At 36.0% G+C, this 27,785-nt stretch overlaps 1 protein-coding gene across 3 annotated transcripts; it reads left to right on the plus strand.

Annotated features, from left to right (window-relative positions):
* Positions 1-875: 875 nt before the first annotated feature.
* Stumps (DBB domain-containing protein stumps) lies at positions 876-27,436 on the plus strand. Of its 3 annotated transcripts, XM_071702516.1 has the most exons (18): positions 876-1,237; positions 1,527-1,790; positions 4,934-4,990; positions 6,364-6,778; positions 6,902-7,093; positions 7,337-7,602; positions 19,578-19,734; positions 19,818-20,205; positions 20,763-21,195; positions 21,362-21,552; positions 22,097-22,163; positions 22,649-22,966; positions 23,046-23,087; positions 23,283-23,717; positions 23,815-23,931; positions 24,193-24,287; positions 24,462-24,681; positions 24,933-27,436. In XM_071702516.1, the coding sequence occupies exons 3-18, from the start codon at positions 4,981-4,983 to the stop codon at positions 25,532-25,534; spliced, it is 3,948 nt and encodes a 1,315-aa protein (XP_071558617.1). In that variant the 5' UTR covers positions 876-1,237; positions 1,527-1,790; positions 4,934-4,980; the 3' UTR covers positions 25,535-27,436. The 3 variants fall into 3 exon arrangements, with proteins under 3 accessions (XP_071558617.1, XP_071558616.1, XP_071558618.1); XM_071702515.1 differs by having other exon boundaries at positions 876-1,790; XM_071702517.1 differs by lacking the exons at positions 876-1,237; positions 1,527-1,790; positions 4,934-4,990; ... (1 more) ...; positions 6,902-7,093; positions 7,337-7,602 and adding an exon at positions 17,563-17,902.
* The last annotated feature ends 349 nt before the right edge of the window (positions 27,437-27,785 follow it).

Genomic DNA, 27,785 nt, shown 5'->3' on the forward strand with positions numbered 1-27,785 from the left:
TATCACGAGACACGGCTGCAGGGAGAAACGTGTCGAAAGGGTCGAACCCTTTCGCCGACTCAAGGAGACGTATACATATGCTTTCCGAGGGCAGGAAATACATGCTCCGCTCGGCTTCCGCACGCATATGCGTGACAGACACGCAAGCGTGCGCGCGTGGCGCTATTCTTACCTCAACAGAAATTGAGGTAAGGCATCGAGATACACATGCGTGTACATACATTTTAGTTAACACAGAAATATTCCCTCCCAATTGTTGACAGTTAAAGTCCTAAAAATGATATCTTTTAGGAATATTACGAAATCTTTATCTATCGGATGAAGAAACGAAATCTTGTACGAGTTTTAAGAGAAGCACACGTTATAATCTATCTTTCTTTATTCTAAATTGTCTTAGGTATTTTTTTCAATATTTCAAGAAGATAAACTAATTTTTAAAAATTTTATTAATTTTCTACACGTTGCGTCAGGGTTCTAAAGGGTTTTGCTTTCATACCTCTGTAATCCATTCCGCAAAAAAGGTCTACCGAATAAATAGGCAGAACTTGTACAGATTGCACGAATGTGGTGGATTTTTCCTTCAAATCCGAGGGAAAAACTCGTGCGAGGGTTACTTAAGGAGGACGCACGTGAGTCCGTTTTTCTTTACCGTCGATGAGCCGTCCTTCGACGTCTCAGCTCTACCGTCCTTGTCTATCCCGAAATAACGTTTCATACGAAGCATACATGGGCGTTCCTTTCGCACCACTGCCAGATGCGTGGGTGGTGGTAGTGAAGAAGAGAAGGAGAATGTGAGGCGAACGAGCGAGCGAGCGAGCGAGCGAGCAATCATATGGTAGCGCCGACGACAGGGCTCCCTCCTGGTCTGGCTTGTCAGTGCTTCATGAAGTGTTGCGCCGTACCCGTGTACGATCCCTGACCGAGCATGACCCTGACGGAGTCGAAACCTTCGAATCCCTAAGTAATAACTGGGAAATCTCGGAAAAGATCACGTGGCCACTTTCCAGCGCGTTCCTCTTCGTGATATGGATACAGTAGAGATGATAACAATGCTCGAAGTGTGAAGAAGAAGAAGAAGAAGAAGAGAAAACTGTTATCTTAATGTTTCGATCTTAATTGCTTCGTGATCGTGTGGAACAGCAGTAATCGTGATCGATTGTCGTCGGTGATTTCGTGAATCGCAATTAACTATGTCAATTAAGTGTCAACAAACATACGGATGCGTCAAATAATTTTAGTAAACAGCATCTACTCTTATACTAATTAGACATTCTTATACAGTAAAAAACTCTTGAAGCTATCCTGATCCAATTAGCGATCATCTTGACATGTGACATGTAAAATAATTTGTGTAATTTGTGTAATTTGTATTCGAGCTGTCTTACCATGATCAATGAATAAGACTGGCTTGAATCTGCGATCTTCGCAAAGAAACATTTTTTTGAATATACTGGAAAGCATTGAAGAATATTAAAGTCCTGAATAAATACAAGATGCTTGAAATAATTATGGATTACAAAACGCAGATCAGTTGTGCGAAGAAGGTATTATGGATTACGTGCAATTCAGGAAAAAAAGAAGAAAAACGAGAAGAAGCAAATGGGAATTGGCAATTTTTCACGAAAGATACGTTTACATCGTTTATTCGGTAGTGTTAAAATGACGTGGCTCGTAGTTCATTGCAAATATCTTCTCTTTCAAATATCAGCTCTCAAGGATCATCTCAAGCGAATTATAGAACAACCAGAAATTGAATAATGAAAGGCTGTATTAACGGTGAAACACTGAAGGTGAGTTCGCAGGCCGCGTGAGATAAATCGATTAGACTTATATTTGCATATCCGTACTCTCCGGCGTACTATGCAAAATTGATTTACGTCGAAGGGATAAATCTGTCTCACGAAAATTTCCACTTTTATACCGACTACTTCTCCTTTACATTTTAGCAATGAATATTTTTAGAACGTCCGTACAGAACGGGTTTATATATAAACGGATATTTGATTAGTGATATATATATAAAGCAATCTGCGTACAGCATAAATCGATACGCGTGGATATAGGGTTTATTAAAACATGCCTCTTCTATTTTTTTTATTATTTCTTATTTAACATTAATTTAACGATATTGCGATTAACAAGGTTTTTTAGATCGGTTTGTTTATATGTATATTATAAGTGTATAATATAATTCATAAAATGAAAAATATCGATGGGAATGTTTTAATAAATATTCTAAATAAAAATCTTCTTTCAAAATTTGTAAAAGTATACATTTTCTAAACCTATACATATTTCTTAAATCTACAAAAATCCTCTTCTCCCATCTATCTGTACACAATCTCTTTCTTATCTTTTTTTATTTTTTCTTATCTTATAGACACAAATTACCAGAAATAATCTTGCGATAGCAAGTTAAGTTGTCGTTTTCCTAAAAAGATACAAATTCGAGAAACAAATAAGACGATGAATAAAGACGGGATGAATCAGAAGTATAAAAAAATAACCAAAGGAGGAGTCGAGCCGTTTTTCCAAGGCAAGAGCCCCTTGATTACGCTCGCGCTAAGCCGCGTCTTTATGGTCTCGAACAACGCGGTACATTCTGGATATAGCGTGTGCCGCACATGTGCACGTTTACAGGGGCACGTGCACATCGCCGGATACAGGCTTCTTTTTATCGGACGACCATGCGTCGTTGCAGGTGCAGATGCACGGCGCGACGCAGCGCGGCGTTCTTCGCGACGACGGTCGCAGGAACAGATCTCTATTAATAGCAACGAATGTGCGTGATTTGTTCGGGAAACCGTGTTTAACTTTAGGAGCGGTGCTATTTGAACTTTTGCAAAATATGACGAGCCTTCGGCATTTTTAAGAATTTTGTGAATCAAGCGAACGCGATGCAATGTGTAGTTTGAGAGATGCGAAATTATCCGTGGTATTTATGTGAGAGAGATAATCGATAAATAACAATTGAAATAAAAGACATTATCGCGCTTAATAGATTTCTTATTTGCGAGATGCGTCATCACCCACACACACAGCAGTCATTAATGTAATATATTATTTCCGTTTCAATTATTTCTTTCAGAATAAACAGACTATACATAAGATGCAATTAATTGTGTCTTCCAATGTCAACCTATGAGATTATAATTTTTGTAAACTTTTTTATAGCTGCTTTGAAATTTAATAAGTAAATTTTTAATATAATTAACGATTTATACGTCTTTTACCATAATATTAATTTAAAAATGTATATTTTTGCATTAATTAGTAATAATTGTTTGTCACGTTATTTTACTATATTACAAATTAATATTTAATTCTGTTAAAAACAAATATTAAAAAATTTCTACTTTTTATTTTTATAAGTAATAAAAAAATTATTGCTTTTATCTTAAAAATATTACATCTTGATCCATATTAATGTATATTGATCATAATATCGCACTTTTTATTTCTTCAGGCGAACAATTTGGCAAAAAGAGTATATCGAAACTCGAAACATTCGACTTTTCATGGGTACAATCACCTTACTTCCCTCTCTTTCAATCTCTTGCTACCCTTCTCCCTCTCTCTCTCTCTCTCTCTCTCTCTCCCCTCCCCCCTCTCTCTCTCACCCTTTCTATTTATCTCTACCTCTACCAGGCACACGTTCTGCCTCTCCTGATCGTACGAAAATAGTAACTGTTGCGGCAACTATGAGGGCAGAAAATTGTCGCTACATCGCGCATTTGCTGAACTAAATTCGAGGAAATGCACAGATTCTCAGCTAATACTATCAGTCATAGTCACATGGATTGACAAAAATAATTGTTATATAAATCTAACAGAACGTAGGGAAGAATAGATTACTAATTTTGCATGAAAATAAAGATTATAACTGTATCAAAACTGTATTATGAGTTTCGTATAGTTTAGATGAAATAATTATACGTCGGGTAAAAGAAATAAATATTGTGTTACTTTATAGATAATAAGATTTCAATTATTATGCACGTGCATGGGAAATCCTTTCATAAAGGGGAGATTTTCTCGTAAAGCAACTTGATAGGTATACCATTGTACGGATAATAGCGGCGGATGCGAGATACACGGAGGACAACATGATAATGTCGCGTGCATATAGCACGTGAATGAATCGCATTTGCACTCGACCCCCATTTCTTCGTTCACCACCCCCTTCTGCGCGCAAATGTAAACGGGTCGCGTTCCCCGTGCGCGCAATGCGCGGTGTCTCTCACCGTGCTAAATATAATATTCGCGTGTATTTTCAGCGATGAATGAAAGTGTCCCACACTTTCCCGCGTGAGATTTTCTGAATTAGGAGAGAAAAGGTTCGCGATCGCGGTAACGAACTCTCTGACATCGAAATTTCAATACGAGTATGCACTAGCAAACGGGATCAAACGCGCGAAAAATGTGTGAATAAAATCTGTACCTGAAAAGTAGAAGAATCTAAAAATTTTAAATTTTTAGAAGTCTGCAAAGAGATTGTCGCATTATCGATCAGTATTTCCTTCTTTTTATTAAGTTAAATAATGACTATATTATTTCTAATTGAACACAGAAAAAACGACTAGCTATACTATAGCTAGTTGTAAAATAGGGACAGCTAACATTTTTTTGCAACGAGAGCAAAAGGTTTTGCTGCTATTGCTAAATTATAGCTCTCGCTGCAAAAAAATATAGTTTTCGCTGCAAAAAAATGTTAGGTGTCACTAAATTTACTATACAGCAGCTAATCTCTTTTTTCCGTGAAGCAATAAAAAATAGACATCATCGTCGACCGGTTTTGAATTATTTTTAAAATAATTTTGTAAACATTCAATATAAAAATTTTTCGCGTTTATTTTTCTGCTTGTCAGATATAGAAATATTTGTGTAATACTAATACGAAACCAAATACTATAGTACATATTTTGTATTGCAGGTATCCTTGGCATTCAATTGAGTCCTTTTACAGAGAAAGTCATCATCATGGCACTCGGTGAGTTTTATTCTCTCCCGGTGCAATCGCAGCGGAGATCGCAAAGATCGCATACAGATTTCAGAGACGCGCTCGGCACGCGAAGCACGTAGTTCACGCATAATCGCGCGTCCCTCACATCTCTCTCATTTTCATTCACAGACAAGCAGTAGCTTGCTCACGACATTCGTTGGTCGAAATTGCGAATGTAATCCGCAATGCAATTTGTCGGTGCAGTATCGGATTAAAATTTGCGAAACACAAGCAACAATATAATTTGACTATTTCTCCGCGCTTCAACCTGGTTATGATAACATTTTTTAGCTAACATTAAAAATTAATTTATACATCTGTATAGGTATTTTTCTTAAAGATTTTGAGATTTACTTACAGAAAAAAAGAATTTGCTCTATAGATTATTAAATTCTTAAATAATCCCGAAGTGTCAGAAGACAATGAATGAAGACAATGAATGTTAATAAAGAATAATGTGAATAACGGATAAAATTTCTTATCCGAACAGCAAGCTACATAAATTTATCCGGGTTAATGTCCATCCTTGTCGGACTCAGTAAAGCGGCTCGCGAATTGAGGTGGTGCATTTCCGGCGCAGCTACCGCGTACTCCTACCGGTTCACCGGGTGGGGGGAACAATGCAACGTCCGGTCCGATGTATCCCCCCACTGTGCCCGAACCATGGTCGGAAGGCTCGTCCATGGTGTCCCATCAACATAACACAGCTCCCACAGTCACAGGTGGACTCGCTATTAGCCTAGTCGCGACTGTGGCACAAACTCGGGTCGTGATAAGAGCAAATGTCACTTCGAATGACGTTTTAATCTCACAATCAGATTAGATGAGCGCCTCCTTCGCAATTCCGTGCGCGATGTCACGGCGGTGCACACTGCGTGTTGAAAAAAATACGCGAACGGTATTTGACGTCTAGATTTTCATTTAGATTCTGATTCGCGGTGGAAAATCGAAAATCAAACTCGGCGATTTAATGAGACAATAAAGAGTGCTACATTGGACTAATTAATTAATTATTTATACTTTATTAGTCATTCCTTCCTATTAGTGATTTAAATGTGGTAAAAGTGATCTTGAAAAATGTTCCTCGATTAATGTAACAGTATGAACTGTACCAATACAGAACAGACATCCTTGTGTTAATTGTACAAGTTAATGATGAACATGCAATGGGAATTCGCGCAATCTCGTACCTTTTGCAACGCCGATTCACCTCGAAGTAGTGTTGACTGTAACAACTGTACGAAGATTACATCACGACGATAATCTAATAATCTAATAATTTCGTAGACCACTGAAGAAGGGAGTATCCAGTGAGTGAATTAAGCTCGTGACCCGGATCCGTTCGATACGTATGTTTACAGATAACCCGTCGTACTTCTCGGTCGTCGGGACGTCATCGTCGAAAGCGACAGCGACGACGACGATATCGGCATCCCCGACGTCGCCTAGAGGTTTCTCCGCTTTATTTCGCCGAAGAGCATGCAAGATGGGCGCGGCAGCTTCGTCCCAGGGTGGCGTCCTGATCTCGGGATCCACGTCCAGCGTGCACCACGGTAACGCGTCAGGCACGTCGACGCCGTCGACGCCGACGGAGGAGCGCGTCCCGATGCTGTCGCGGAACGGCGCGATCCATCCCGGATGCAACAAGAGGAGGAGCTTCCGCAATCTTTTCCGGTCCGTGAGCGCGAACGCGGAACACGAGAGGACTCAGAAGTTCCTCAAAGGCGACCCGAGACCGTCCGACGTTGCGCCGCCGTCGCCGTACCTTCCTCATAGGTAAAAGTCGTTTTCTTTCCACGTATATCGAAACGCACAATCCAAATAAATTTAATTTATTCAGCTGACTAGCGTTTCAATTCAGTTATTATATAGATGTACTTATTATGGATTGTCTTGCAGGTCGCATTCGCACTCCGAGAAAGATCGACGTCATCTTGGTCGGACCAGGAGAGTCTTAAAATCTGCCGGTGAACTTCTATCCAATGATATGATCTATTGCGGTGTAGAAGGTAATTCCAAGGATCATAACGGTAACGAGGACAGCAGTAATGACAATACCGCAGAAGTCTTCTTCGATGAGGACGATAAGAGGTGAGTGATAAAATTATCGTTTTATTTTCTTGAATGAGATTGTTATTTATATCAACTTTAATCTCATATCTTTGTAATTAAGCTTCAAATTTTGTTCATCTTCGATTTTATTACCAAATAATCTGCCGTTAAAATATAATTTGTGACAAATGGGTCATCCTGTATACGTTAAATATAATCAGAAGGATATTTAAAGGGAGGAAAGCTATATGGGGGGGGGGAATAATGGGAAATCTTTTCCAGATATTACAACGTTTCCTCCACTCTTCCCACAACCGCCAGTCGAAGGAGGCACTCGATCGGCACTTTTCTCGGAAAAGAAACAGGCCCGTCCGGTAATATAACGGCTCCTGGACGACAAACAGGAGGATCCAAGAATCTGTTGGAAGCAGATACGGTGGCAGCCTCGATACCGCTCGACGATATCGATGGCATGCATTGCAATGAGAGCAAACAACCGTCTTGCAACAGAACTAAGCGAAGAAGACATAAGAATTCATCCAATAGAGGTGAGTACCGATCAACGTAGATTCTCTTCATTGAATGCTCGTGAAATTATCGTTAATCCTTATTATTGAACGTGATACGCTTATAATAATTGCTTTTAGATTGTCAGGATCATAATTAGGAATGAAATCAAGTTTAATACGAATCCGAATCAATTCCAATTCTAACTCAGGTTTCACTTGAAAGTTGCTTTCGTTCTCTGCAAGCGTTCATAATAAGTTCGTAGATATCTTTTCTAAGCTCGAGTCTACATGGAAGTGTTTTCACTTCTTGAAACAGTCATAAGAAGATTGAAGTTATCGTGAAAGTTCGAGTCTAGCTGTGAAATGTTCGATTTTATCTTTAGTCCTGTGACGTAATTCTAGTTTTTTGATTGATAATCTCCTATTCAGTAATCAGGTAAGTTTCTCCTTCTAGTACTTTTCTCCGATTGAAGATGTCCTTTCAAATTTCGAAATGACGTAGAATCGCTGGGAGAATCACCGAGTTGCGCGAGTCGCACGAATTCTTTTTCTATCATGAAAATTGGTAGTCATTTCTATGAGGATAGCGCACTCGATTGAAGAGTTCTCACATTCCCACGTCCCGTTTGTCGCACGCCCGCATGAAGCGCGAATCACGCCTGCTGTGTTATAAAAGTCGGAGCACTGCGACACAATTTCGATCGCTACATGGCATCGATTGTTCTCCAATTTCTATTCATATGACACTTTTGGGCCGCTCTGGCTTTAATTACAGCGCTGAGAAGTGACAATTGTAGGCAGTGTCGTATTTATTGGACGAATTTCACGCGAAAAGAGCTAAGTGCCTCTATAATATGTATATAAAAAGTATAAAATTATCTTTATTGCATTTAAATTGATTTCACTAATCGACTTTAACTTTTGATTAAGATTAAGCATCAAATCTCTCATTGGTGAAAAAATTAATATTACAAAAATATTATTTCAGCAAGGAATCAATAATGTGCTTAACGTTCGACAAAAGTGACCAATAAAGTAAAAACTTTTCTTTACAAAAGAAGACATTTCCTGCCCTAAAAATAATTCGCATAAATTTATTTATAATTACACAAACTTTCAAATTGTGTTTAAAGAATCTGAAGAGGAATGTGTTATCGATGATAATGATATAATGTTATTATTAATTTAATCATATTTTATCTAAGAACAGACACACGAGATGTTGCTGTAAATTACTTTATTAAATTAACTTTTCTAAAATTTAAATTAAAGTTAACATAAATAGCCTATAAAGGATATCCGGCGATCTCGCGATCACGTAACGGATAAAATCCGGGACCGGTTCGCAGATGAACGCGTACGTAAGTCAGATGAAGTCCGCCCCGGAAGTTGACAACCTTTAGTATTCGGCGAGCGACTTCGTCGTTTTCCAATGGTCGATCGTGCCGGTCGCCACATACGCGATCATAAAACTCCCGAAATTTACGATGTTACGTGAACATGAACAGCGGAAGATTCTCCGATGCATGCACTGAGAAAAAAATGTTGTTAATTTGACTAAACTCGTTTAGTTGGTGTGATTTGTTTAATGTAAATATTAATATATTTAAATCAAATATACGTGAGTAATATCAAGAAATATTTTATTTTATTTTATATAATATTTGTTGAATTAACAAATGTTAGCTTGACAGCCCGTGACCGCTGCATTTAGTTGAATCAAATAATATTTCTTTGAATCTACGATTTTTTTTTCTCAGTGTGTAAAACTCATTTTTTCTCAATAAAAAAGTCGGAGCCTTAATTTTACAATAATAATATTACATATAAATTTGTAATAAATAAGCGATTGTAAATGCGAATAAATTTACAAATCAAGCTTCTAAACAGCAATCAAATAAAAGATCTCATTGCTCAATCCCAATAAACTTAACTTTTTTAATAGCAACAAATGAGTGAATAAAAACCCTAAATGTGTTAAATATTAATATATAAAACAAAGCCTAAGTAAAGTAGTGCGATTAACATTATTCCATCGTAAATCTATTAATTGCAACGAATCGTATATTGTGTTGTTGTGCGATACAAGAAGTTTACTAAACTTTATAATAGTTATTAAAGAGGGTTAACATTTCGATTACCATTCGATTAGACAAAGAATATCTATAAATAAAAGCATGAGCTGCTGAGCAGTCTCTTAATTAAGAAAGTCAAGCAGGCGACGTTGTAGCACATGTGCATTTAACAGCGAAAATATGACCTCAGCCAGCATCCGGCCGTGTTCTAATTAAAACCGGTAATGAATCGTAGATATTCACGCAAAAGTCAAAATTAACAATTCCATCTGCGATACCGGCAATAAAATTTATACATGTATATAAAATAAGTAAGACAAAGATCTGTGGTAAATATAGTAAACATCTTCGTTATCTGATCGTTAATTGACTTTACAACTAACTAGGCCACATCAGTACATCCGGTCGAGAATTTTTTTACGTTCTCTGCGAATCAAATATAATTTTCGAACTGCCAACTATTCTGAAACGATATAGAGGCAACGTAAAACGATTCTGATTCAATATATATAATATAAAGTGCGAGAAACTTTTCTATCGCAAGAAAGACAGATAGAATCGACTCTCGTGAAATTGTTTTTACGACTACTGTCCAAAGTTGCGCGTCGGAAAACTTCGTGCAATTTAAAGAAATAACATTTTATACAAGTGTCCGTCCGAGAAAGCAATATGTCCAACGACAGAACGTTAATTTGTTCTTCCAATGAATCCGTCGTTTACGACGTGTCGCGAAAGGTGCGAAGAATAGATAAAATGTATTTGTGAAACTTAGATTCGTTTCTGGAATGTGTTTTCACATGTCTTCCGTTGCGACGTGTCCCTACCAACACGAAACGGAAATATCCGTCCATATGTTGACACGAGGTTGCAGGCAGTTGTATTGGCGCACATTCTACGACCTCATCGAAAGAATACGCTCCCCCATGCTATAAATTTCTTCCCTCCCGTCTTCCCGTCTGGAGCAAAGACCGTTTCAGAAGAAAAATCACATCTTGCTTCGCAGTCACTTTTGAACGGACATTAGCAAACACTATTCAGTATCATTAAAAAAACTTTATCAATTATTTAATTGTCAAAATTGATTTCTTTTAAACGAAGCTTCCCACGAGAAAATTTTTTTTGTTTCTATCTTATTCTTTTACGTCAGATTAGTATCTTTTGGCCGTAGCATCAATAACGCGAACTTATATTATATTTAAAAAAAGCTAGTTACATCGTATCGTACATCAATGTAATATATATACATCATGTAATGTGTTTTATATCGATTTATGTTGCGTAAATCTGCGGAAATGCACATGTCAAAAAGATCAACTTGCAGCGCGATATCAACAAACAGGGTGCGTCGAGCGATAAACCGAGCTCACATAAATCTAGTGAAAGACGGAGGTCAATAACCGCGGGATTAAGCATTCTGTCTGCATATTTGATTCTATCCTCATATTATTTACCGGTCGTACTTCCTGGTGTTACACCAGCACAGATCTAGCGCTTCCGGCGCTGACAGTTAGTTTCCGTGGGGCGTCTCGTATCGATCTCCCCGACGCAATAATAAATCAAGAAGCTTGAGGAAAAGTGAAACGTAAAGGCAGCTAGTCTTAACTAAACAGAAAATTATAATAATTAAATTAATCTGAATTGAAATCGTTCTTCATTGGAAAATAAAAGATTAACAATACATAGTGCACATTTTAATAAACAATATCGTGATCAGACTTTTCCATATTCTTCTTTAACTTTTGTTTGTTGTGATTTTTAATATACGCATAGAGATAATAACATTATTTAATAATGTATCTTTGGAATTAATCATTATTATTCCTTCTTTCGAGCTACAAATTCAGAAGTTGTCTTGATTAAGTTGCATTCGAATCGCAACAACCACAACCACCATAATTAGTGCAATTAGTGACCGAGTCTGTGTATATTGAACCGTGTTCCACTTGCATCCACGCATGCTTCTACTTTGTTCGGATTTACTACAGATTATCATGGAGTCATGCACGTCTCGCTATTCGAGGAACGACAAAAACATCCGGAAAAAAGGAAGGGCTATCCTTTTGCTTTGATATTTATTCGTGCTATAAATATTTACGCTTTGAGATTTTGTCCAGAAACCGGGATGAAACGAAGCTTCTGTAAACTGCCTGAAAGCTCGCAACTGCTAATTGTTTACGTCTTTCACTCCCGATGTATGATGATGAAATGGAAAAAGAAATCAGTGCAATTAATCATTTTAATAAAAAATTAAGATCCATTACGAAACATTCCACTAAACTTTCTCAAACATTACATAATATTACATAAAATAGTTATGTAATTTTTCCATTAACAAACGTGTAAATATTTTAATAGCGTTAGCATTAAGTTCAAATAAGAAAGGATGTTAATAACACATTATATTTAATCCATTAATATAAATAAAAATATTTGTACAAACTGGGCTATCACAATAATGCCTACAGTGTTCGAAAGGGTTCAAGTATAATTAACCGATTAGTATAATGTGTTTTAGTTCGGAAGGGTAATACCGAAAATTTCTCTCACGAAAATACATGTCGGTTTCGCTCGATTCGAAACGTCAATTTAGATTCATGCTCGAAAAGGGATTCGAGAGGCGCGATCGGAGTTGGAACGACCATCAAGTACATAAACGAGCTTTGATTGGTCAATACGCGATGTCCGGTATAACTACGATTTATCCAGCGAACCAAAAGTCAAGTCCGTTTCTCTTCGATAATTCTCCCTCGCTTATCGATCCCGCCGATCGTCCGCGAATCAACTGAACTGCATTTGTCGTCGAATTACATACATCTTATTGTTAGTATTTGTAAAATGGGTCTTCTCTCAGACTCTATGTATATATTTTATCAAAGTTCTTACTTTTTACTAACTGAAACAAGAATCAGGCTACAGATATCGTTATTATAATTAATATAATTCTACTATTGATACTTTGCATGAAACGTATCTATAATTTTTACATCCTTACAAGGAAATAGTCTTGTTTATAATTTAAAAAAAACAGAGTTCCTTAATCATGTTTAACTTAAACCAATTCACTTTTAATTTAACTGACTTTCAGTTTCATATAGAAAATCGTTATCTTAGAACGAAGCGCAAATATAAAATAAAAATTCACAGAAAACTTCTGCACGCCATATTTCGCGTATAACAGGATCTATAAATCTGAGCTACTGCTTCGTAAATAAAGTTGTGTACAAGATGTATCGATAACATAACGTGCGTGTGCATTTATAATAATCCGCATTTATAATAACGGCAAGTGATTTCGCGATACTTCTCACAGATTCTCGATCCGCTCAAAAGCAGATATATAAAGACATGTCAAACTGAGAAAAATTCGAAAGAAAAGTCTTTTCGTCTTATTAAATATTAAATATGTGAAAGGTTAAAGAAGGCATATCGTCATGGTATTTTATAAAATTTTAAACATTTTCCTGAAGCGGAATTCTTTCGTAGAATCTGACGACAAAACACCACATTCCTCTTTTATTATTTAATATTCCTTTTGTTTTCAATAATAATTAAAATTTTATTTGAAATTTTTATTATATTTTGTATTTTATTACAAAAATAGACACGATACTTAAATACAAATTATGAATATTTCATCTCGACTTTTCGAGATTAACCATTTGCGACGATTTTCTGTTACATCGTCGAAAGTATAATAAGGCTGAGAGAAGATATAACTGAACTATATTTAGCGTTTTATTAGATAGAAAGATACTATTTGCTTTAAGAAAAACTTTGATAGCGTATATCTCGTGACACGACAGTTATATCTACGAATCATACTTTTAAGAGAGACTTCTCATGTTCCAAGTAAAAAAAAAAAAAAGAAAAAAGACTTTAAAATTACTTCCAAATAATTTCTTATAAAGATCCTCTTTATTCATGGGTCTAATTTCGTACTAACTTTTCCTTAACAAAACTATCGAAAGAAATGGATAATCTATAAATTACAAGAAATTAAAAAACAAAAAACAATATTTCTTAATTTCTTTAAAAGTGCAATATTTATGTGCATTATTTTTACAATTACAGTATTATAATAATTTTCTGTTTGTACAATTATAAATCTGAAGAGATTAGATAGAGACAAGATATGTCTGAATCATTCTGGCGCCGGGTATATCTGCAGACTTATAGGATTTTCGAAAGCGGATATCTAGTTAGAAGTTCTAATAAGCTTACAGAGATTTTATCTTTCAATAGACTTGATCATGGCCCAAAACAATGATGCAATAGAATCCGAGAAGAATAGCTTATTATCCCTGACCACAAATGTTACTCTTCTCCTTACTCTTTCAACTTCTATTAATGTGTTTATTAACCTGATGCGTGTACATGTTTATTACTGATTCTTTCGTAAAAACTAAGCTTTTTATTTAATATTTCCATTATTTCTAATTTCAAAATTATCCTCCATATTCTTAGTAAGGAAAAATTTCAAGTTAGTCAAGAAACTCGTGAACAAAAAATAAAAAGTGGTTCAACTGATCTGGAACACCCTATATAAACCGTAAATTATGTTTCAACGAAAAAATTTTATCGGTCATTATTCCCCGTAACGGCTAATGATTCTCTTGTCAGTCGAGATTTCCGAGAAAGCGGAGAACCTATAAATGCCACCGACTACTTATCGTCTTCTGTCCCTCCGAGAAATTTATAAACAGCACATATGCCCCGAATGCAACCGTTATATGCACCGCGCTGCGTTGGCGTAAGTACATATGATTTCTTACCCGCCTTGCATTCCCGCAATATCCGTCACGTTTCCCGTGACAGAAATATCCTCAACATTCGTCATTTCACATTGTTATTTCTGGGGTCGGCGGAATAAATGCGCTCATGAATAGTCAATGAAAAAATATCATTAGATAATTCGATTTTCTAAATAAAAGCATTTTCGTTGCCCTTTTGACTTGCACAGATTGCTTATTATGCTATCGCAGTTACTAATTAATCTGATTTTTTCTTCTTTACAAATGTCATTTATCGTAGATAAATACAAATTGGATAAGAGATAGTTCAATTCCCAAGTTTTGTCAGATTTAGAATAACATTGTCCATCCTACTCTCGACATATCAATGGACCGTATCCCACAATATATGCAAGTGCGATAGACATAGTCTCGAGTGTAAGATACGAGGAACTGCTCTCGTGAACCTCAAGATGATTATTATTCCCTCGTCCGAGGGACCGAGTGACTCAGTCTCCTCTTCTGATCTGATTAATTGAAGCAGCCTAATTTCTGTATCAAATACAATGGTTAGATATGCGGCGCACATGTTACTAAAAACAAACGAATAAATATGAAATATTGTGGGTGATTCTGTATACATGGTATACAGCTGTATATATATATTTTTCTTCAAGTTACATTCAAAAACATGTAGAATGTCTTAGAAATATTCTCTATATATGATTTATAAGTAAAAATTAATATATTTTTTCAAGGGTGAGCGCTCGATTGCAAAAAATAAAGACAAAAGGAATGGATTAACGCTAGCTCAAATAATGAGATGTAGCGAAATAAAATACTTCTCTATTCTTCAGATAAAAATACTTGTTTAATTCTATTATGGAAAAAATCGTCAATATAGTATAGAAGATGATTAAATGATTAGAATGGTAAAGGAAAGAGTAAAGGGCAGCGGAAATAAAAGATCCAATAAATGACCGGCGTTCTTTAAAAGCCGCGTTACGCCAGCGGAATTTCGATTCATCGTGAATGGGGTCCCTGTTTTACGTCTCCGCTTTTAGGAAACTATGAGATCCAGAATAGACGATAAAAGCGTCGAAAGCCTTTCGCTGGCGAATATTACATACTTGAACACATAAAATCCTTTCTACTTCAATTAATCGTTATTTTTCATTCACTAATTATTGAGAGATTTTAATTTTAAACTGTCAAGTGTCGGTAGCTCTTTGTATAATCTAAGTAAAAAATGGACAAATTAAAAACAGGCTATGAGAAACAAAAAATGCATGACATGCTTCGGTTAAGACTTTCTCAAGAACTTTTAGTCAGTTAATTGCGCGATAATTACAACAGTTATGGTTTTATAGTTATAAAAAGCTTTTTACTGATTCCGTGTCATGATAATGATCAACGGATCCGCCACGTGAATCCAGAAAATCTCTCACTACGAGCGATGCCGTCTTCGCAACGCGCCTGCGCCGAGCACGAACATCGCGATGGTCGGTTTATCCCCGAGAAATATTCGAATGTCCGCTCAGTTCCATCGCGCCTCACGCTAGAGATCGGTTTTACACTCGTCGACTCCCGTGTACTTCTTTCTTTTTAATTTCTCAACTAGATACCGGCATAATGTCGATGAATGTAAAGAAATAACATCTCTCTCGCGTTTCTATTAAAAAGTAGTATTTTTAATATATCGAAAAGTGTCATTTATATATTAAAATTTAACATTATTATATTATTACATCAATTTTGATTTGTGTTCTTAAGCGGAAAGCGCCTCAACGAATCGATCATGTATTAATTGGTCGTTTATTTCAACAGCGATAATAGTGGTTCGAGATGAACGGATGGAGCCGATGAGTGCATAGATCGTAGTAGCGAAGTGAAAATGAGGATAAAAGCGGAAGATTATTATGCCAAACGGAGCGCCGAATATTTCGGTAATTATCTTCCGACATTCTCATCTTTCTCAGTCGCGATGATAAAGTTAAATGCTTGATTAAGGGAATGAATAGAATAAACCGATCTTTTGGTAGAAACTTCTTTTTCTAATAAAAAACCGATCTGGTTGTTATTCCATTCCGAATAAATGAAAATAAAATCGATGAAGCACCGTACAAATTTTGCAAAACATTCCATATATTGCATAATTAATACCTAATATGTACGACAATAAAAATGTAGAATTTCTAATCTTCTACATTTTCAAAAATGTTCCTTTGCGACGCGCCCTCGTTTGCATCTTTCACAGATTCTTTATGAAGGCGTCAGCTATTGCATCCAAATGTATCCCGATGCAGGATACGTGGTATGTTAATGAAATGCAAAACCAGTTGTGTGTGAGTCGAATACAGATGATATTGAAGTAGCGTCAGATTTATACAGACTTTTTGTCAATTCTTTGTTCAAAAATTACTTTATTGGAACTTTAGGAATTTAAAATTAAAATAACTTAATTGTCTTTTATTAATTATTCTTTTCCTTTAATATAAAATTCATATATAGGATCTTGTAAATTATTATTTGAGACTTTCTAAATAAAAAATCAAATTTATTTATCGGTATTACACTGTTAAAACTTTTACTCTTAAAAATCTGTAAAAATACCTTTAATCCAAATATTAATGTAAATTATATAATTAATAATGACAAATATATATGTTAATTTTAACATCTCTAATGTTTTTCTTTACTAAAAAGCTTTACTAAACTTTTATTCAGAATTATTCATAATATAAATAGAAAATAAGAAAAAATAATTAATGTCCTTAGAATTCTCTTCATAAAAATAAATAATTTATAAAGTTAATTAAGGAGCATCTATCTCAATATAATTTCAAATATTTCCTGTATAAATCGTGACACGAAGAACCCAGACGCGATATCAATAAATTATATTCTAAATTATACAAATACAAATAGTGCAAACGGATTATACTGGCGAAACATAATGAAGATTTAATTCAGTCGCGCATATTTGGCCCACAGTTGTATAATACCGTCATTGTTTGACGTAGTCGGCGCGGAAACGGACGATTTGGATGGAAAACTCGGAACTTAGCATGCATCACGCGTACAGGAAAAATTATGGGCATGACTTAATTCGTCTTGCCGAAGCCGAGCGTGAAAACAATGCGCGCGGGGTGGGGCTTCGAAATAAACGGTACGATTTCCTTTCCCGAGTGGCTTCGAGCAGTCGTGCTTCGACACCCGTGGGATCGTCCTCGTTGAAAGTCGTCCTCGATTGGGAAAGGCAAAGTTCTAGCCAGGAAAAAAAAATGTTATCAAAGTGCGCGAGGGTCGTACAACCGCCAGCGACACTCAGCCGCGATCGCGAATAAATAGAAGATTGGATTTTAGACTCTGTTACTCAAACGGACAAGAAACAAGAGGGGTGCGCGTTCTCCAACGATTCGTCTTTTGAATACAATCGAATGCGTTCACAGGAGAGAATGATCGATATCTGTGTCAGTCCTCGACCGCGAAGACGAGTCCGGCCAAATTTTTTAAATCTTTCCGCGATAACACGTAAGTCGAAGCGAGAGAATGTGAAATTGTGAAATCTTGAGAATGCGAATGAGAGTCGCGAAAGAGCGTTGCGTCTCGGCATAATCTGACGTGCGCCTCTTCGAGTGCGTTGATCTTTTTGCAGCAATTATCATCATTCAGGAGCGACCCGCGACCCACGTGCGTTACAAACCGACTGTATTTCCCGCGATATTATCGTCGCAGTTTCTCGCCGTGGTTGCCGGCCATCAGTGACAATTAAAATTGAAATCCACGAAATAGTTTATAATATAATAATTATAATTATTATATAAAACAATAGTGCGACATAATAATTAAATATAATATATATAATATATATAATAAAATAATATAATATATATAATAAAATATTTCGAGTAACATATAAAACAAACTTAATTGAAGGATAAATTTGAGATAATATTAAGATTATTTTTCGCTACGCGATTAGGATAATGAAAATACTAGAATTTCAGAAATTTTTGAGAAAACAAACAAATAGTGTTATGAATATCAGTAAATAAGACAAAAAGGGCGGACATTGCGTGCGAAGGATGTTGGAGCAAGTAATATTAACGCCGTCAGTTAAGTAATTAAAACTCTATGTAGGGACTATGTGACATACATGAAATTTATTTCGAGTCTAAATAGGTTTAACTTAGCATGAGTAATGAATCCAATTTAAAACCGGAAACACCGAAAACGGAAGCCACGCGCCTCACGTATTATACCTTAAGTAAAAGTTGTCGCGACAGTCCCTCCGTTAAGAGAATAAAGACTACAGAACTCTCTCTTTTTTTATTCGTCACTGTTTTATTGACAACTACCTTTATTTCTTATTCTATAAAATATAAAAATGTGCAATCAAAAACACTGGAAAAATGCACTTTTCTTTATTCGATCTAGAATCAATTTTTCTTTAAAAGATTTTTCCGTAAAATTTCTTAAAACATTCCTTCAAAATATCGGAAAATTAATGAATGATTATTATCTGCTGTTATAAATGATTATCCGTTGTTATACTGGCATTCAATTGGAACGCGTATTGTGTGCATCCACATTATGTATCAACAATATCACATTAAACTCGTTCAATTGACTCGAGTTACATGCTGATTCCGCGCAGCCGCGTTAGAATTTTGCAGAACCGTTTCATCATTTTATGGTCCTTGTTTTCGCGTAGTACGAGGTACCTATAGTCACGTTGTTCGCGGCATTATTTCATCAAACATATTACAACCACGTCGCATGTTCTGTGATATGCGTCACACGAAATTAAATGCATTCCCCGTACGTTACGACAAAGCTAAATCAAGGTTGCTTGATGTGACACATGTACAGGAAACATTTTGTAAATTAAAGAGCGGTCAAGTAGAACAGAAAATTAACGCAGAGAAGGAATTCAGATAAATCGCTAATTAACCTACTGCAAATAAATGTTAAATAAAGTTAGTGAAATAAATTATATTAATAAATCGCAATATTATTTTAACACGATCGTTTAGCAATAAAATTATCCACAATCCAGTTATCTCCATTCCAATTTCCATAAAGATATATTTTACTATCTACAGTTTTATTTAATATTATTGGTGAACTTTTTTTTACGTCTCCATATGAGACGCAATCTTGATACTTGAGTCAATTAATTTGATGTTTCAATTGCTTGTTTCAGGGTCGCATTCAGCTACGGTCTTATCAAGGGACGGGCACGCAGAAGACGATGTCGTCTTGGTCTCTAGCAAGGAAAGCGAGGCTTCTGATCTGTGGGTTGACTACCTCACCGGATGTTTCGAGCAAATCAGCCGTCAACAAGGACGACCGCCGTTCAAGTAAGTATAATAAAGCGAAATATTTTTATCTTTGTGCCACAATTTGGAATCTAAAATTATAATCGATAACATTTCTGACTCAGAGTACGTCACATCGCGATCGAAGAGCCGATAGCGCCGAAAACGGAAGAGGGGATCCGATCCTCTCGCCTCCAGATCGTCATCGTATGCCCGGTATTGCTGGAACGCGTCCGGACCAGTCCGGAGCACGCCGTCCATCTGACCAGCCACCTGGTCGCCGAGAAGGTACTGGCGATGATGCTGGGCGTTCATGACAGTCACATCAACGACACTCATAGGTCCAGCCTGGTCTCCTATGACCAGTGGAGGAAATTCTTTGTGAAGGACCAGAACGAGACGTTCGTGAGTGAATTGCTGGGCGCAGCGGTCGCCATTCTAGGCACTACGCCGCCGCCAGCACTAAAAAGTGATAAAACTGCATTCTCCGTGCATCCGAAGAAAGTCAAATTGGTAAGTGTAATTATCATGTGTTTATAGAAGAAAATTCTAAAATACTTCAAGATTGCAGGAGATACAGAAAAAAAGACAAAAGATTCATCGTTAAAAGAACATTCAGTCTTTTTGGGATATCCATCCATCCTCAGTCCTATTACTCGTGTCCGAACGTAATGACTTCTCTTCATATACATATGTTACGCACGCGAATTATACACATTGTATATGAGACCTACAGTTTAACGCCGATTCCGAACGGCTATATTTTTTAGAGAAGTTCTCTTGGCAAGACATTTTGGGATATACCGACTTCATATTAGTAAAATCTGTTGTTAATAAATAATGCTCGAGTAATGAACGAGAGGGAGAGGGTATTCTATATATTTTTACCTTTGCTCATAGAATATATGCTTATAAAATTTATATAAAAAACGATGGAAAAACAGTATATTTTTTATACTTGAATATTAAAAGAATTTTGTAAAATTCGAAAAACGTCAACGAATCTAAAATAATAATTGAAAATTTGAAAATGTTGCAAAAACTGAAAGATATGTGCATTGTGTTCGCAGGGACAGAACAAAATAATCGTTTTGCTAAACGATCCGTTGAGTCCTAGGGATAATGTCTCCGTAATCGTCGATCGTTGCGGCGACGCGATCGACATAAGCAACGTCAAAAGAAGAAATCCTTACGCGCTGCAATTTTCGATACCAGAAAGATGTCTAGAAGTCTCCATGCTGGTCGGCGTGAGAATAACCAAAAATGGATGTTCGCTCGGCGTTAGGCAAGTCAAATGCGAAAGCAGACTCAGGGAATTAGATCAGATTCTCAGGGCGCACGACAATCCCCTCGAGTTTATGTGCCAGACTTTCGGCTTCAGTTCTACTGACCGGGAACAATTGGACAATTGGATGGTCCATGCATTTCAGAAGAATATCCCTCCTCATTTCAATCTTTTGTCTACCCCGAGCGGTATGGTGCCTACCAATAAAAACTATATAAGTAAGTAGCTCTTAGCTTAACAGCTGAATGAAAATTACATATTCGATCCACATTTTTATTTCACTGACAGCATACATTTGTTATTGAGATATGTTACAACGCAAATGTAAACTTGGTTTTACTATTTTTGATCGATCGTGAGATTCAGTCTTCGGGTTTATTTTAGGTTCAGAAGAGAATCCAACATTGCTGCATTTCGCCGCGCGATTTGGCCTGGAAAAACTAGCGTGGCAATTATTGGATTGTCCTGGTGGCGATCTAGCGTGCGACTTGAAAAACGTTTCCGAGCTGACACCGGCCGATCTTGCCGATCAAGCTGGACACGCGAGACTGGCCCATCAACTGCGGGGCTACATGGTACAAAAACCTCGCCTTTAGATCGACATCGCAATTAATTGAACACAATCGGTACTACCGCGATATTTTATTATGTGTGCATAGTATATACTTTATAAAATTTCCAAAAGTAAGATGCGCACTTTTTAAAAAATAAAAATAAAAAATTTTATTTAATTATTGCATGTATCAAAATGAAAATTACTTCTCATTTATTTCTTCATTTAATCTCGAAATACATCTATTCAAATATTTGTCTGACTGTAATAGCAGGATTTCGAATTCTTGAATCTTTATTTGGAGATTAAATGAAGAAATAAGTGAGAGGTGAACTTTATTTTGATATATCAAATAAGAATTTTTATCCTTTTTTTAAAGTCTATCTTGCTTTTCTGCAACTTCCTTCGGTTATCTCGGAGCAACAATATCTCGGGGAAAAAATCTGCACGAACTCGCATATCATTCAATTTAATACTTTTCGAACCATAAATGATCGATGAATTAACTGACAAATTAACTCTACGTTGCATGTTTCGATCGTAAATTCCGATGGACGAAACTTCAGCAAATGAACGAGTTCACCAACATGTACAGCTACCTCAAAGTTATGAGTCAGACGACAAATAGACCAGGTATTAAAAATATATATCGCTACAACAATATTACGAAAACACAGCAATTCTGTTATTCCTTAAAAATTCTGAGAAATTTTCTTATGTTAGAATGATTAAAATTTTTTTACATGAAAGTGTATAATCATAGCAAATTATTTAGCACAAACAAACAGATGATAATTCTACATTAAAAAGGAAGTTGTAAAATATGAAATAAAATGTTTTTATACAAGGCTCCAATTTCAAATTTTGCAAATTGGAAAATTAGTAAAATCTTTTTATTTTAAATTTATATAACTTTCAATAATATTATCTGTGTATATGTGTCTCGTAAATTAAAAAAAAGTATTTTAATTTTCAGTGAATCTTTTTACATAAAAATATCTTTTATACGAAAAATAACAAACTATCTTATATTTGACAATCTCCAATAAAAAATTTAAAAAAAAGTCATTCTCATTCGTCTTGAAAGGAACTTGAGGATAATGTGAGTGTGTCTTTAGGAACAAATTCAACTACGGACGTCCCGTCGACCGTCACAAATGAAACCAGCGGCGAAAAGGAAGATTATTGTCGACCAAGGCCCTTGAGCGAGGCTTACTCGGTACCACCGATCGCAAGACCGGTAACGATTCTGACCCCAAGTCTGCAAACAGCGAGTACCTCTAGCACGACCACAAGTACCTTAGCCGCAAATTACTCGATCGTGCCGACGCCTACGCCAGTAATTAATAACCAGCTGCCATCCACACCCACAACCTTGGTCACGTCAAACGGACTGGATACATCTTTTCAAGGTTACATGAAAATGCATGCCACCGGTAAATATCCTCAACTGTTATACACGGAAAATTATTCACGGAAAATTATTATATAATAATTATTACATATAATTCACAGATTATTCATTTACCACAAATGCTCTTCACCATAACATAATTGGCAAGTATACTAAAATTTAAAATACTTTTCTACTAATTATTAATATTAATAAATTCATCGATATTACATTCTTGCATAATAAATAAAAAATCCAATAATTCTGCATAAAATTATAACAATTATTTTGTTTCAATTTTTATCTGATCACGTTCAAAAAAGAATAAACGCGTGACAAATATTTCCGACTAATTAAAGGTTCAAAAGCAATTACACCGAGTACGACGAATCTACCACCGTCCCGAACGGGTACACCTACTCGTCAGGAATGTCATCAAAGTTCATCGGGAGCGCGAGAGGATAATTGCGGACAGAAAATGTGTCAGAATCATCCCTATGGCAGAACGTCATCCAATAGCAGTACTAAATCCAGAGAACCGTCAGGCCCCCAGGACGAGCTCCTGGAGATAATAAACGATTTCAAAAACAATGTCTTCACGATATCTGAGGTAGAGAGGCTCGTTGAAAATTGGCAGAAGCGAAACGACGTTCAGCAAAGTTTCAAGGATAAGCAACGACAGCTTATGGCAATGCGGGAGGAATACGACAGAATACAAAAAAGAATGAAAGAAGAGATGAAGACGCCGACGCCTTTTGAGAAGATACGAAAATTCTTCTCCAAGGGGAAGAAAGGCGAGTCATTGCACTTTTAGAATAACTCCTGAATTATTTTTATCTGATTGACTGGCGAAAAACAACTGAAGAATTTCCCGACTAATTTTGGTTACAGATACGAAGGAATCTGTTGGCGTTGCCACCGATTCCTCTACGAGCAAATCCGAAAGTATTAACGGTGGATTAGCTGATCGCCGGCCTGTCAGCAGTTTAAGTCTTCGTAGTGTGTCCAGTAAGTACATCTAACACACTAGATTATATAATATAATAATTTATTAGATTACATTATACAATAATTCAGAATATCTTTAAAAATGTTCTTTTAAGACACACCCAAGAATTCGGAAAAGACCTTACAAAATATTTAGAAAACAATTCAAAAATTAAATACATTTTACAGATCTTTTAAATATTTTTTTAGAACTTTTATATTGTTACGTAAATAATTAGATATTTACTTATTGAATTTATGTAATTTTCCGAAATTTCTTAGGTTCATCATCATCTGGTAGAATGAGCACTGTCAGCGGTTGCAGCGGTGCAAGCTTGGGCGACAGTGGAACCCATTCCGATTCCGAAGACAGAAGAGTACGTGATGCGATATCACAAATCAGAAATAATAAATCCAGCTAAATAATTATCGATCGACAGAATAAATCAAAAAAATAACAATTACTTCAAAAGAAATTATATATTTAAAAGGATATATAAAATAGCAATGTTTTTGTATTATTAAGTTAGATCTCTACAATTTGTTTTTAGCTCCAGAATGCCAGGGATGAAAAAACTAGCATGACGTCCTACGAAATACCACCTGCGCCTAAACCGTTCACAGGCAGGTATTCACCGGCGTCCGTGTATTCCCCATCACCGAGTCTTTCAATCACGCGTGATCTTGATCTGCGACAAACACAATCACCGTCCAGGGCCGACGATAACGAGTATTACATTGCGTTCCCACCATCGGGATTACCTGTTCATGGTAAATTAACCGAATCGAACGTTCTCATTTCTATTTATTCCAGGCATCGTCTCGAACTATTCCGAGCAGCATAGCAGTTCAGAAAATATTTCAAGAATATCCAAAAAAATCAGGCATTGTTCAATCTCGACAATATCTTATAGACGTTTTTAACCATTAAAAATGCCTAGCCATTTAGAGTCACAATTTAATTACTTGGAAATACTTTGGAATCTTAAAAATAAATAACCCCCGCAATTTAACTTTCATAGCATTTAAAGCGGACGGTTCTCCGAGGGAATCAGAAACGCCGAGCTCGCCGTGCGAACATCCGAAGTATCACGACTTCGTCCAGAACGTCACCGTCTCGTCAGACAAACGTCAGGGGAAAACCGAAGTGACGAAACACGCTGTCAACAACAGCTACACGAACATCGAACCGGTGGCATCGAATTTCACTCCAATCGCGCCGCCAGGAATGTGCATCCCGGACTACAAGAGCAACGAATCGACATCCATCGATTTCGTTCACGTGGATCGGGAAGCCGCGAAGGAGCACCTTGACGATACCACCGAGGCGTGTTCCAACATCGTGAAGCCGCCGCTCGCTCAACCTACCGTTGACGAGGTCGACTCTGTGCTTACTGTTCGAGGTCAAGAGCCCGCCGGGACAATACGCGATGAGAAACACGTGCCGGCAAACTCGGCGAACATTTCGAAGAACACGAATGAGGCCACCGAGACTAGAATGCCGGAATACATGAACCTTGCTGTTAATATGGGTCACGATGCTGCCAAGGTTCTCGGCGCAATACCAAAGAAGTTGCCTGCACCACCCGTGCCACCGCGAGGTACAACCTTTCACACTGTATAATTTCACGCGGACATGAACACGCGACTTTTGTAATGCAAAGACATAGATAATCGTTATGTTAAGAATCAAGTCAATAAAAATATATGTATGAGGATATTAAACTCACAGCGAAATTCTCCTATTTCCGGTTTTCTTTCATATCTCTCTTGTTTCATTCTTATAACGCGAATGAAATAAATGGCGAATTTTATATTAAATAAAACTCATAATGAAAATTAATAAAAATTAATTCTCGCGTTAACACAGTTGATATCATGAGATTATTTAAGGCTTTGTTTCTAAACCGGTATATTCGATCTAAGATTCACATAATTCTTTAGAAATGATTTCCTCTCAACTAAAAAGATCAGGAAAAAAGATTACGGGAATTTCTGATGAGTCGTGATTGAAAAAGATGTCAGTGACTCATACAGATTTATGTAACTGCGAGAGCAGAGCTATTTATGTCACAAATCGACGTAGACTAATTAAATCACCTAATATTACAATACATAATATAAATACAAGTTCTATCGATTTTCTCAATGCTATAATATGTAACGCACAATTTTGTGATTTTCAGAAATAACGAATTAAAAATATATTTCGATTATGATGTATAAACATTATACGTAATAATCTCAACGTAAAAAAATATCATAATTAAAATAGAGAATAGATACAAAAGATAAATATGATTATGTAATCAAATTTATAATTATAAACTACTTTATCAAATTTATTTTCAATGAATTTTTATTATCTATTAAAGGTGCGACTAAAAAGTAAAACCCAATAAGATCGAAGCGTATATAACTATTTTTGTTGACAAATTTTTATACAAATTATACATCATGTCTTTTATGCATAAAAAATCACGACTGAAATATCGTAATATTAATAATATTAATTTAACTAGTAAAACTTATAAGTATCTCGTCGTACTCAATAATTGTGTGTGGCATAACATATCTATCTACATAAAAGAATAATGTTAAGGACGAGACAATGGTTATTGCTAGTACAATGAGGAGCATTAATGAGTTCTCATTAATGCTCCTCATTGTACCATTGATCAATCTCATTTCTACAGATATGCAGCGGGAATTCGCAGATATTCAAAAATATATCCGAATCCGCCCACCCGATATTATCTATGCGAGATAGTAATGTTAATTCGATTACTCTCTTTGTATGGATTAAAATATTGCAGAATCAATTACGTCTATTAATTATGTCCATTAATTTCGGCATGCATGACTCAAACTGAGATCGTAAATTGTACAATAAAGCGGACTTTTCCTTGAATCCCGCGTGTGAGAAATATGCTATTAAAAAAAGATGATTTAAGTAACCAGGGGCGTAACCGAAATTTTTACTTCGTAATACAAGGTCGATCGTTAATACAAGAAACGAACGTAGAAATTTATAATATGCTTCTTTATTTATTATTATACGTAGTGTGTGTACGTATGTAACGATAACGAATCACTTTTGTCTTGTTACTTGTTTGCATGACAATAGTGGAATACTATTGTCGCAGACGTTTGCAAATTATAAATGTATCTCTGCACCAACTGGCTTACGTTCGTCTCTCTGGTTACGTTCGTGCAAACATCGAATTCAATTTCTAAAAATATGGTATTATTTTTATATAGCACAAAAACGCGATATTAGCGTTAAATTAACTAGCAGTAATTATAGAATTAAATCGATATATACTTTCTGTTGTCTCGATTTCTTCTCAGGTACGGAGAGGCTTGAGTACCAAGAATGCATTTATCATTAATTTTTAAGACTTGTAGCGTAATCGTAAATATATTTGATATTATATGTATTTTTTATTACGCCCGCCGACAATTTTATTTTATATTTATGTATGTGTATTAGTAAATTGATAAAAAATATATATATAGAAACATATCCGAGACCCAGTCTTCATTGATTCACATACACTTCTGTCGCATTTCAAAAAGTGCAGCAACGATAAATACGAGACTGACGATACTCGTTAACGCAAGTTCCTCTCTTTATGAGTAATATAATCAAGTCTGTTATGTAATGTCGAGTAATAATCTAATGTGCAATGCCACCTTTGATATTTACTATGATTTACAAAGAATTTGCGCTTTGAAAATCATATTACTTTCTCAGGATCTTCTCTCTCTCTTCCGGAAATGGTTCTCTCTTATTATTATTAAAATTGAACAAATACGATTTTGTTGTCTATTTGCAACGTAGATTCCATAATTCGTTAAAATTTCTTCTTTTT

The sequence above is a fragment of the Temnothorax nylanderi genome, unplaced genomic scaffold (assembly GCF_030848795.1).
Source record: "Temnothorax nylanderi isolate EJ_2023f unplaced genomic scaffold, tnyl_v1.0 TNYL_tig0030_pilon, whole genome shotgun sequence".
NCBI classification, from domain to species: domain Eukaryota; kingdom Metazoa; phylum Arthropoda; class Insecta; order Hymenoptera; family Formicidae; genus Temnothorax; species Temnothorax nylanderi.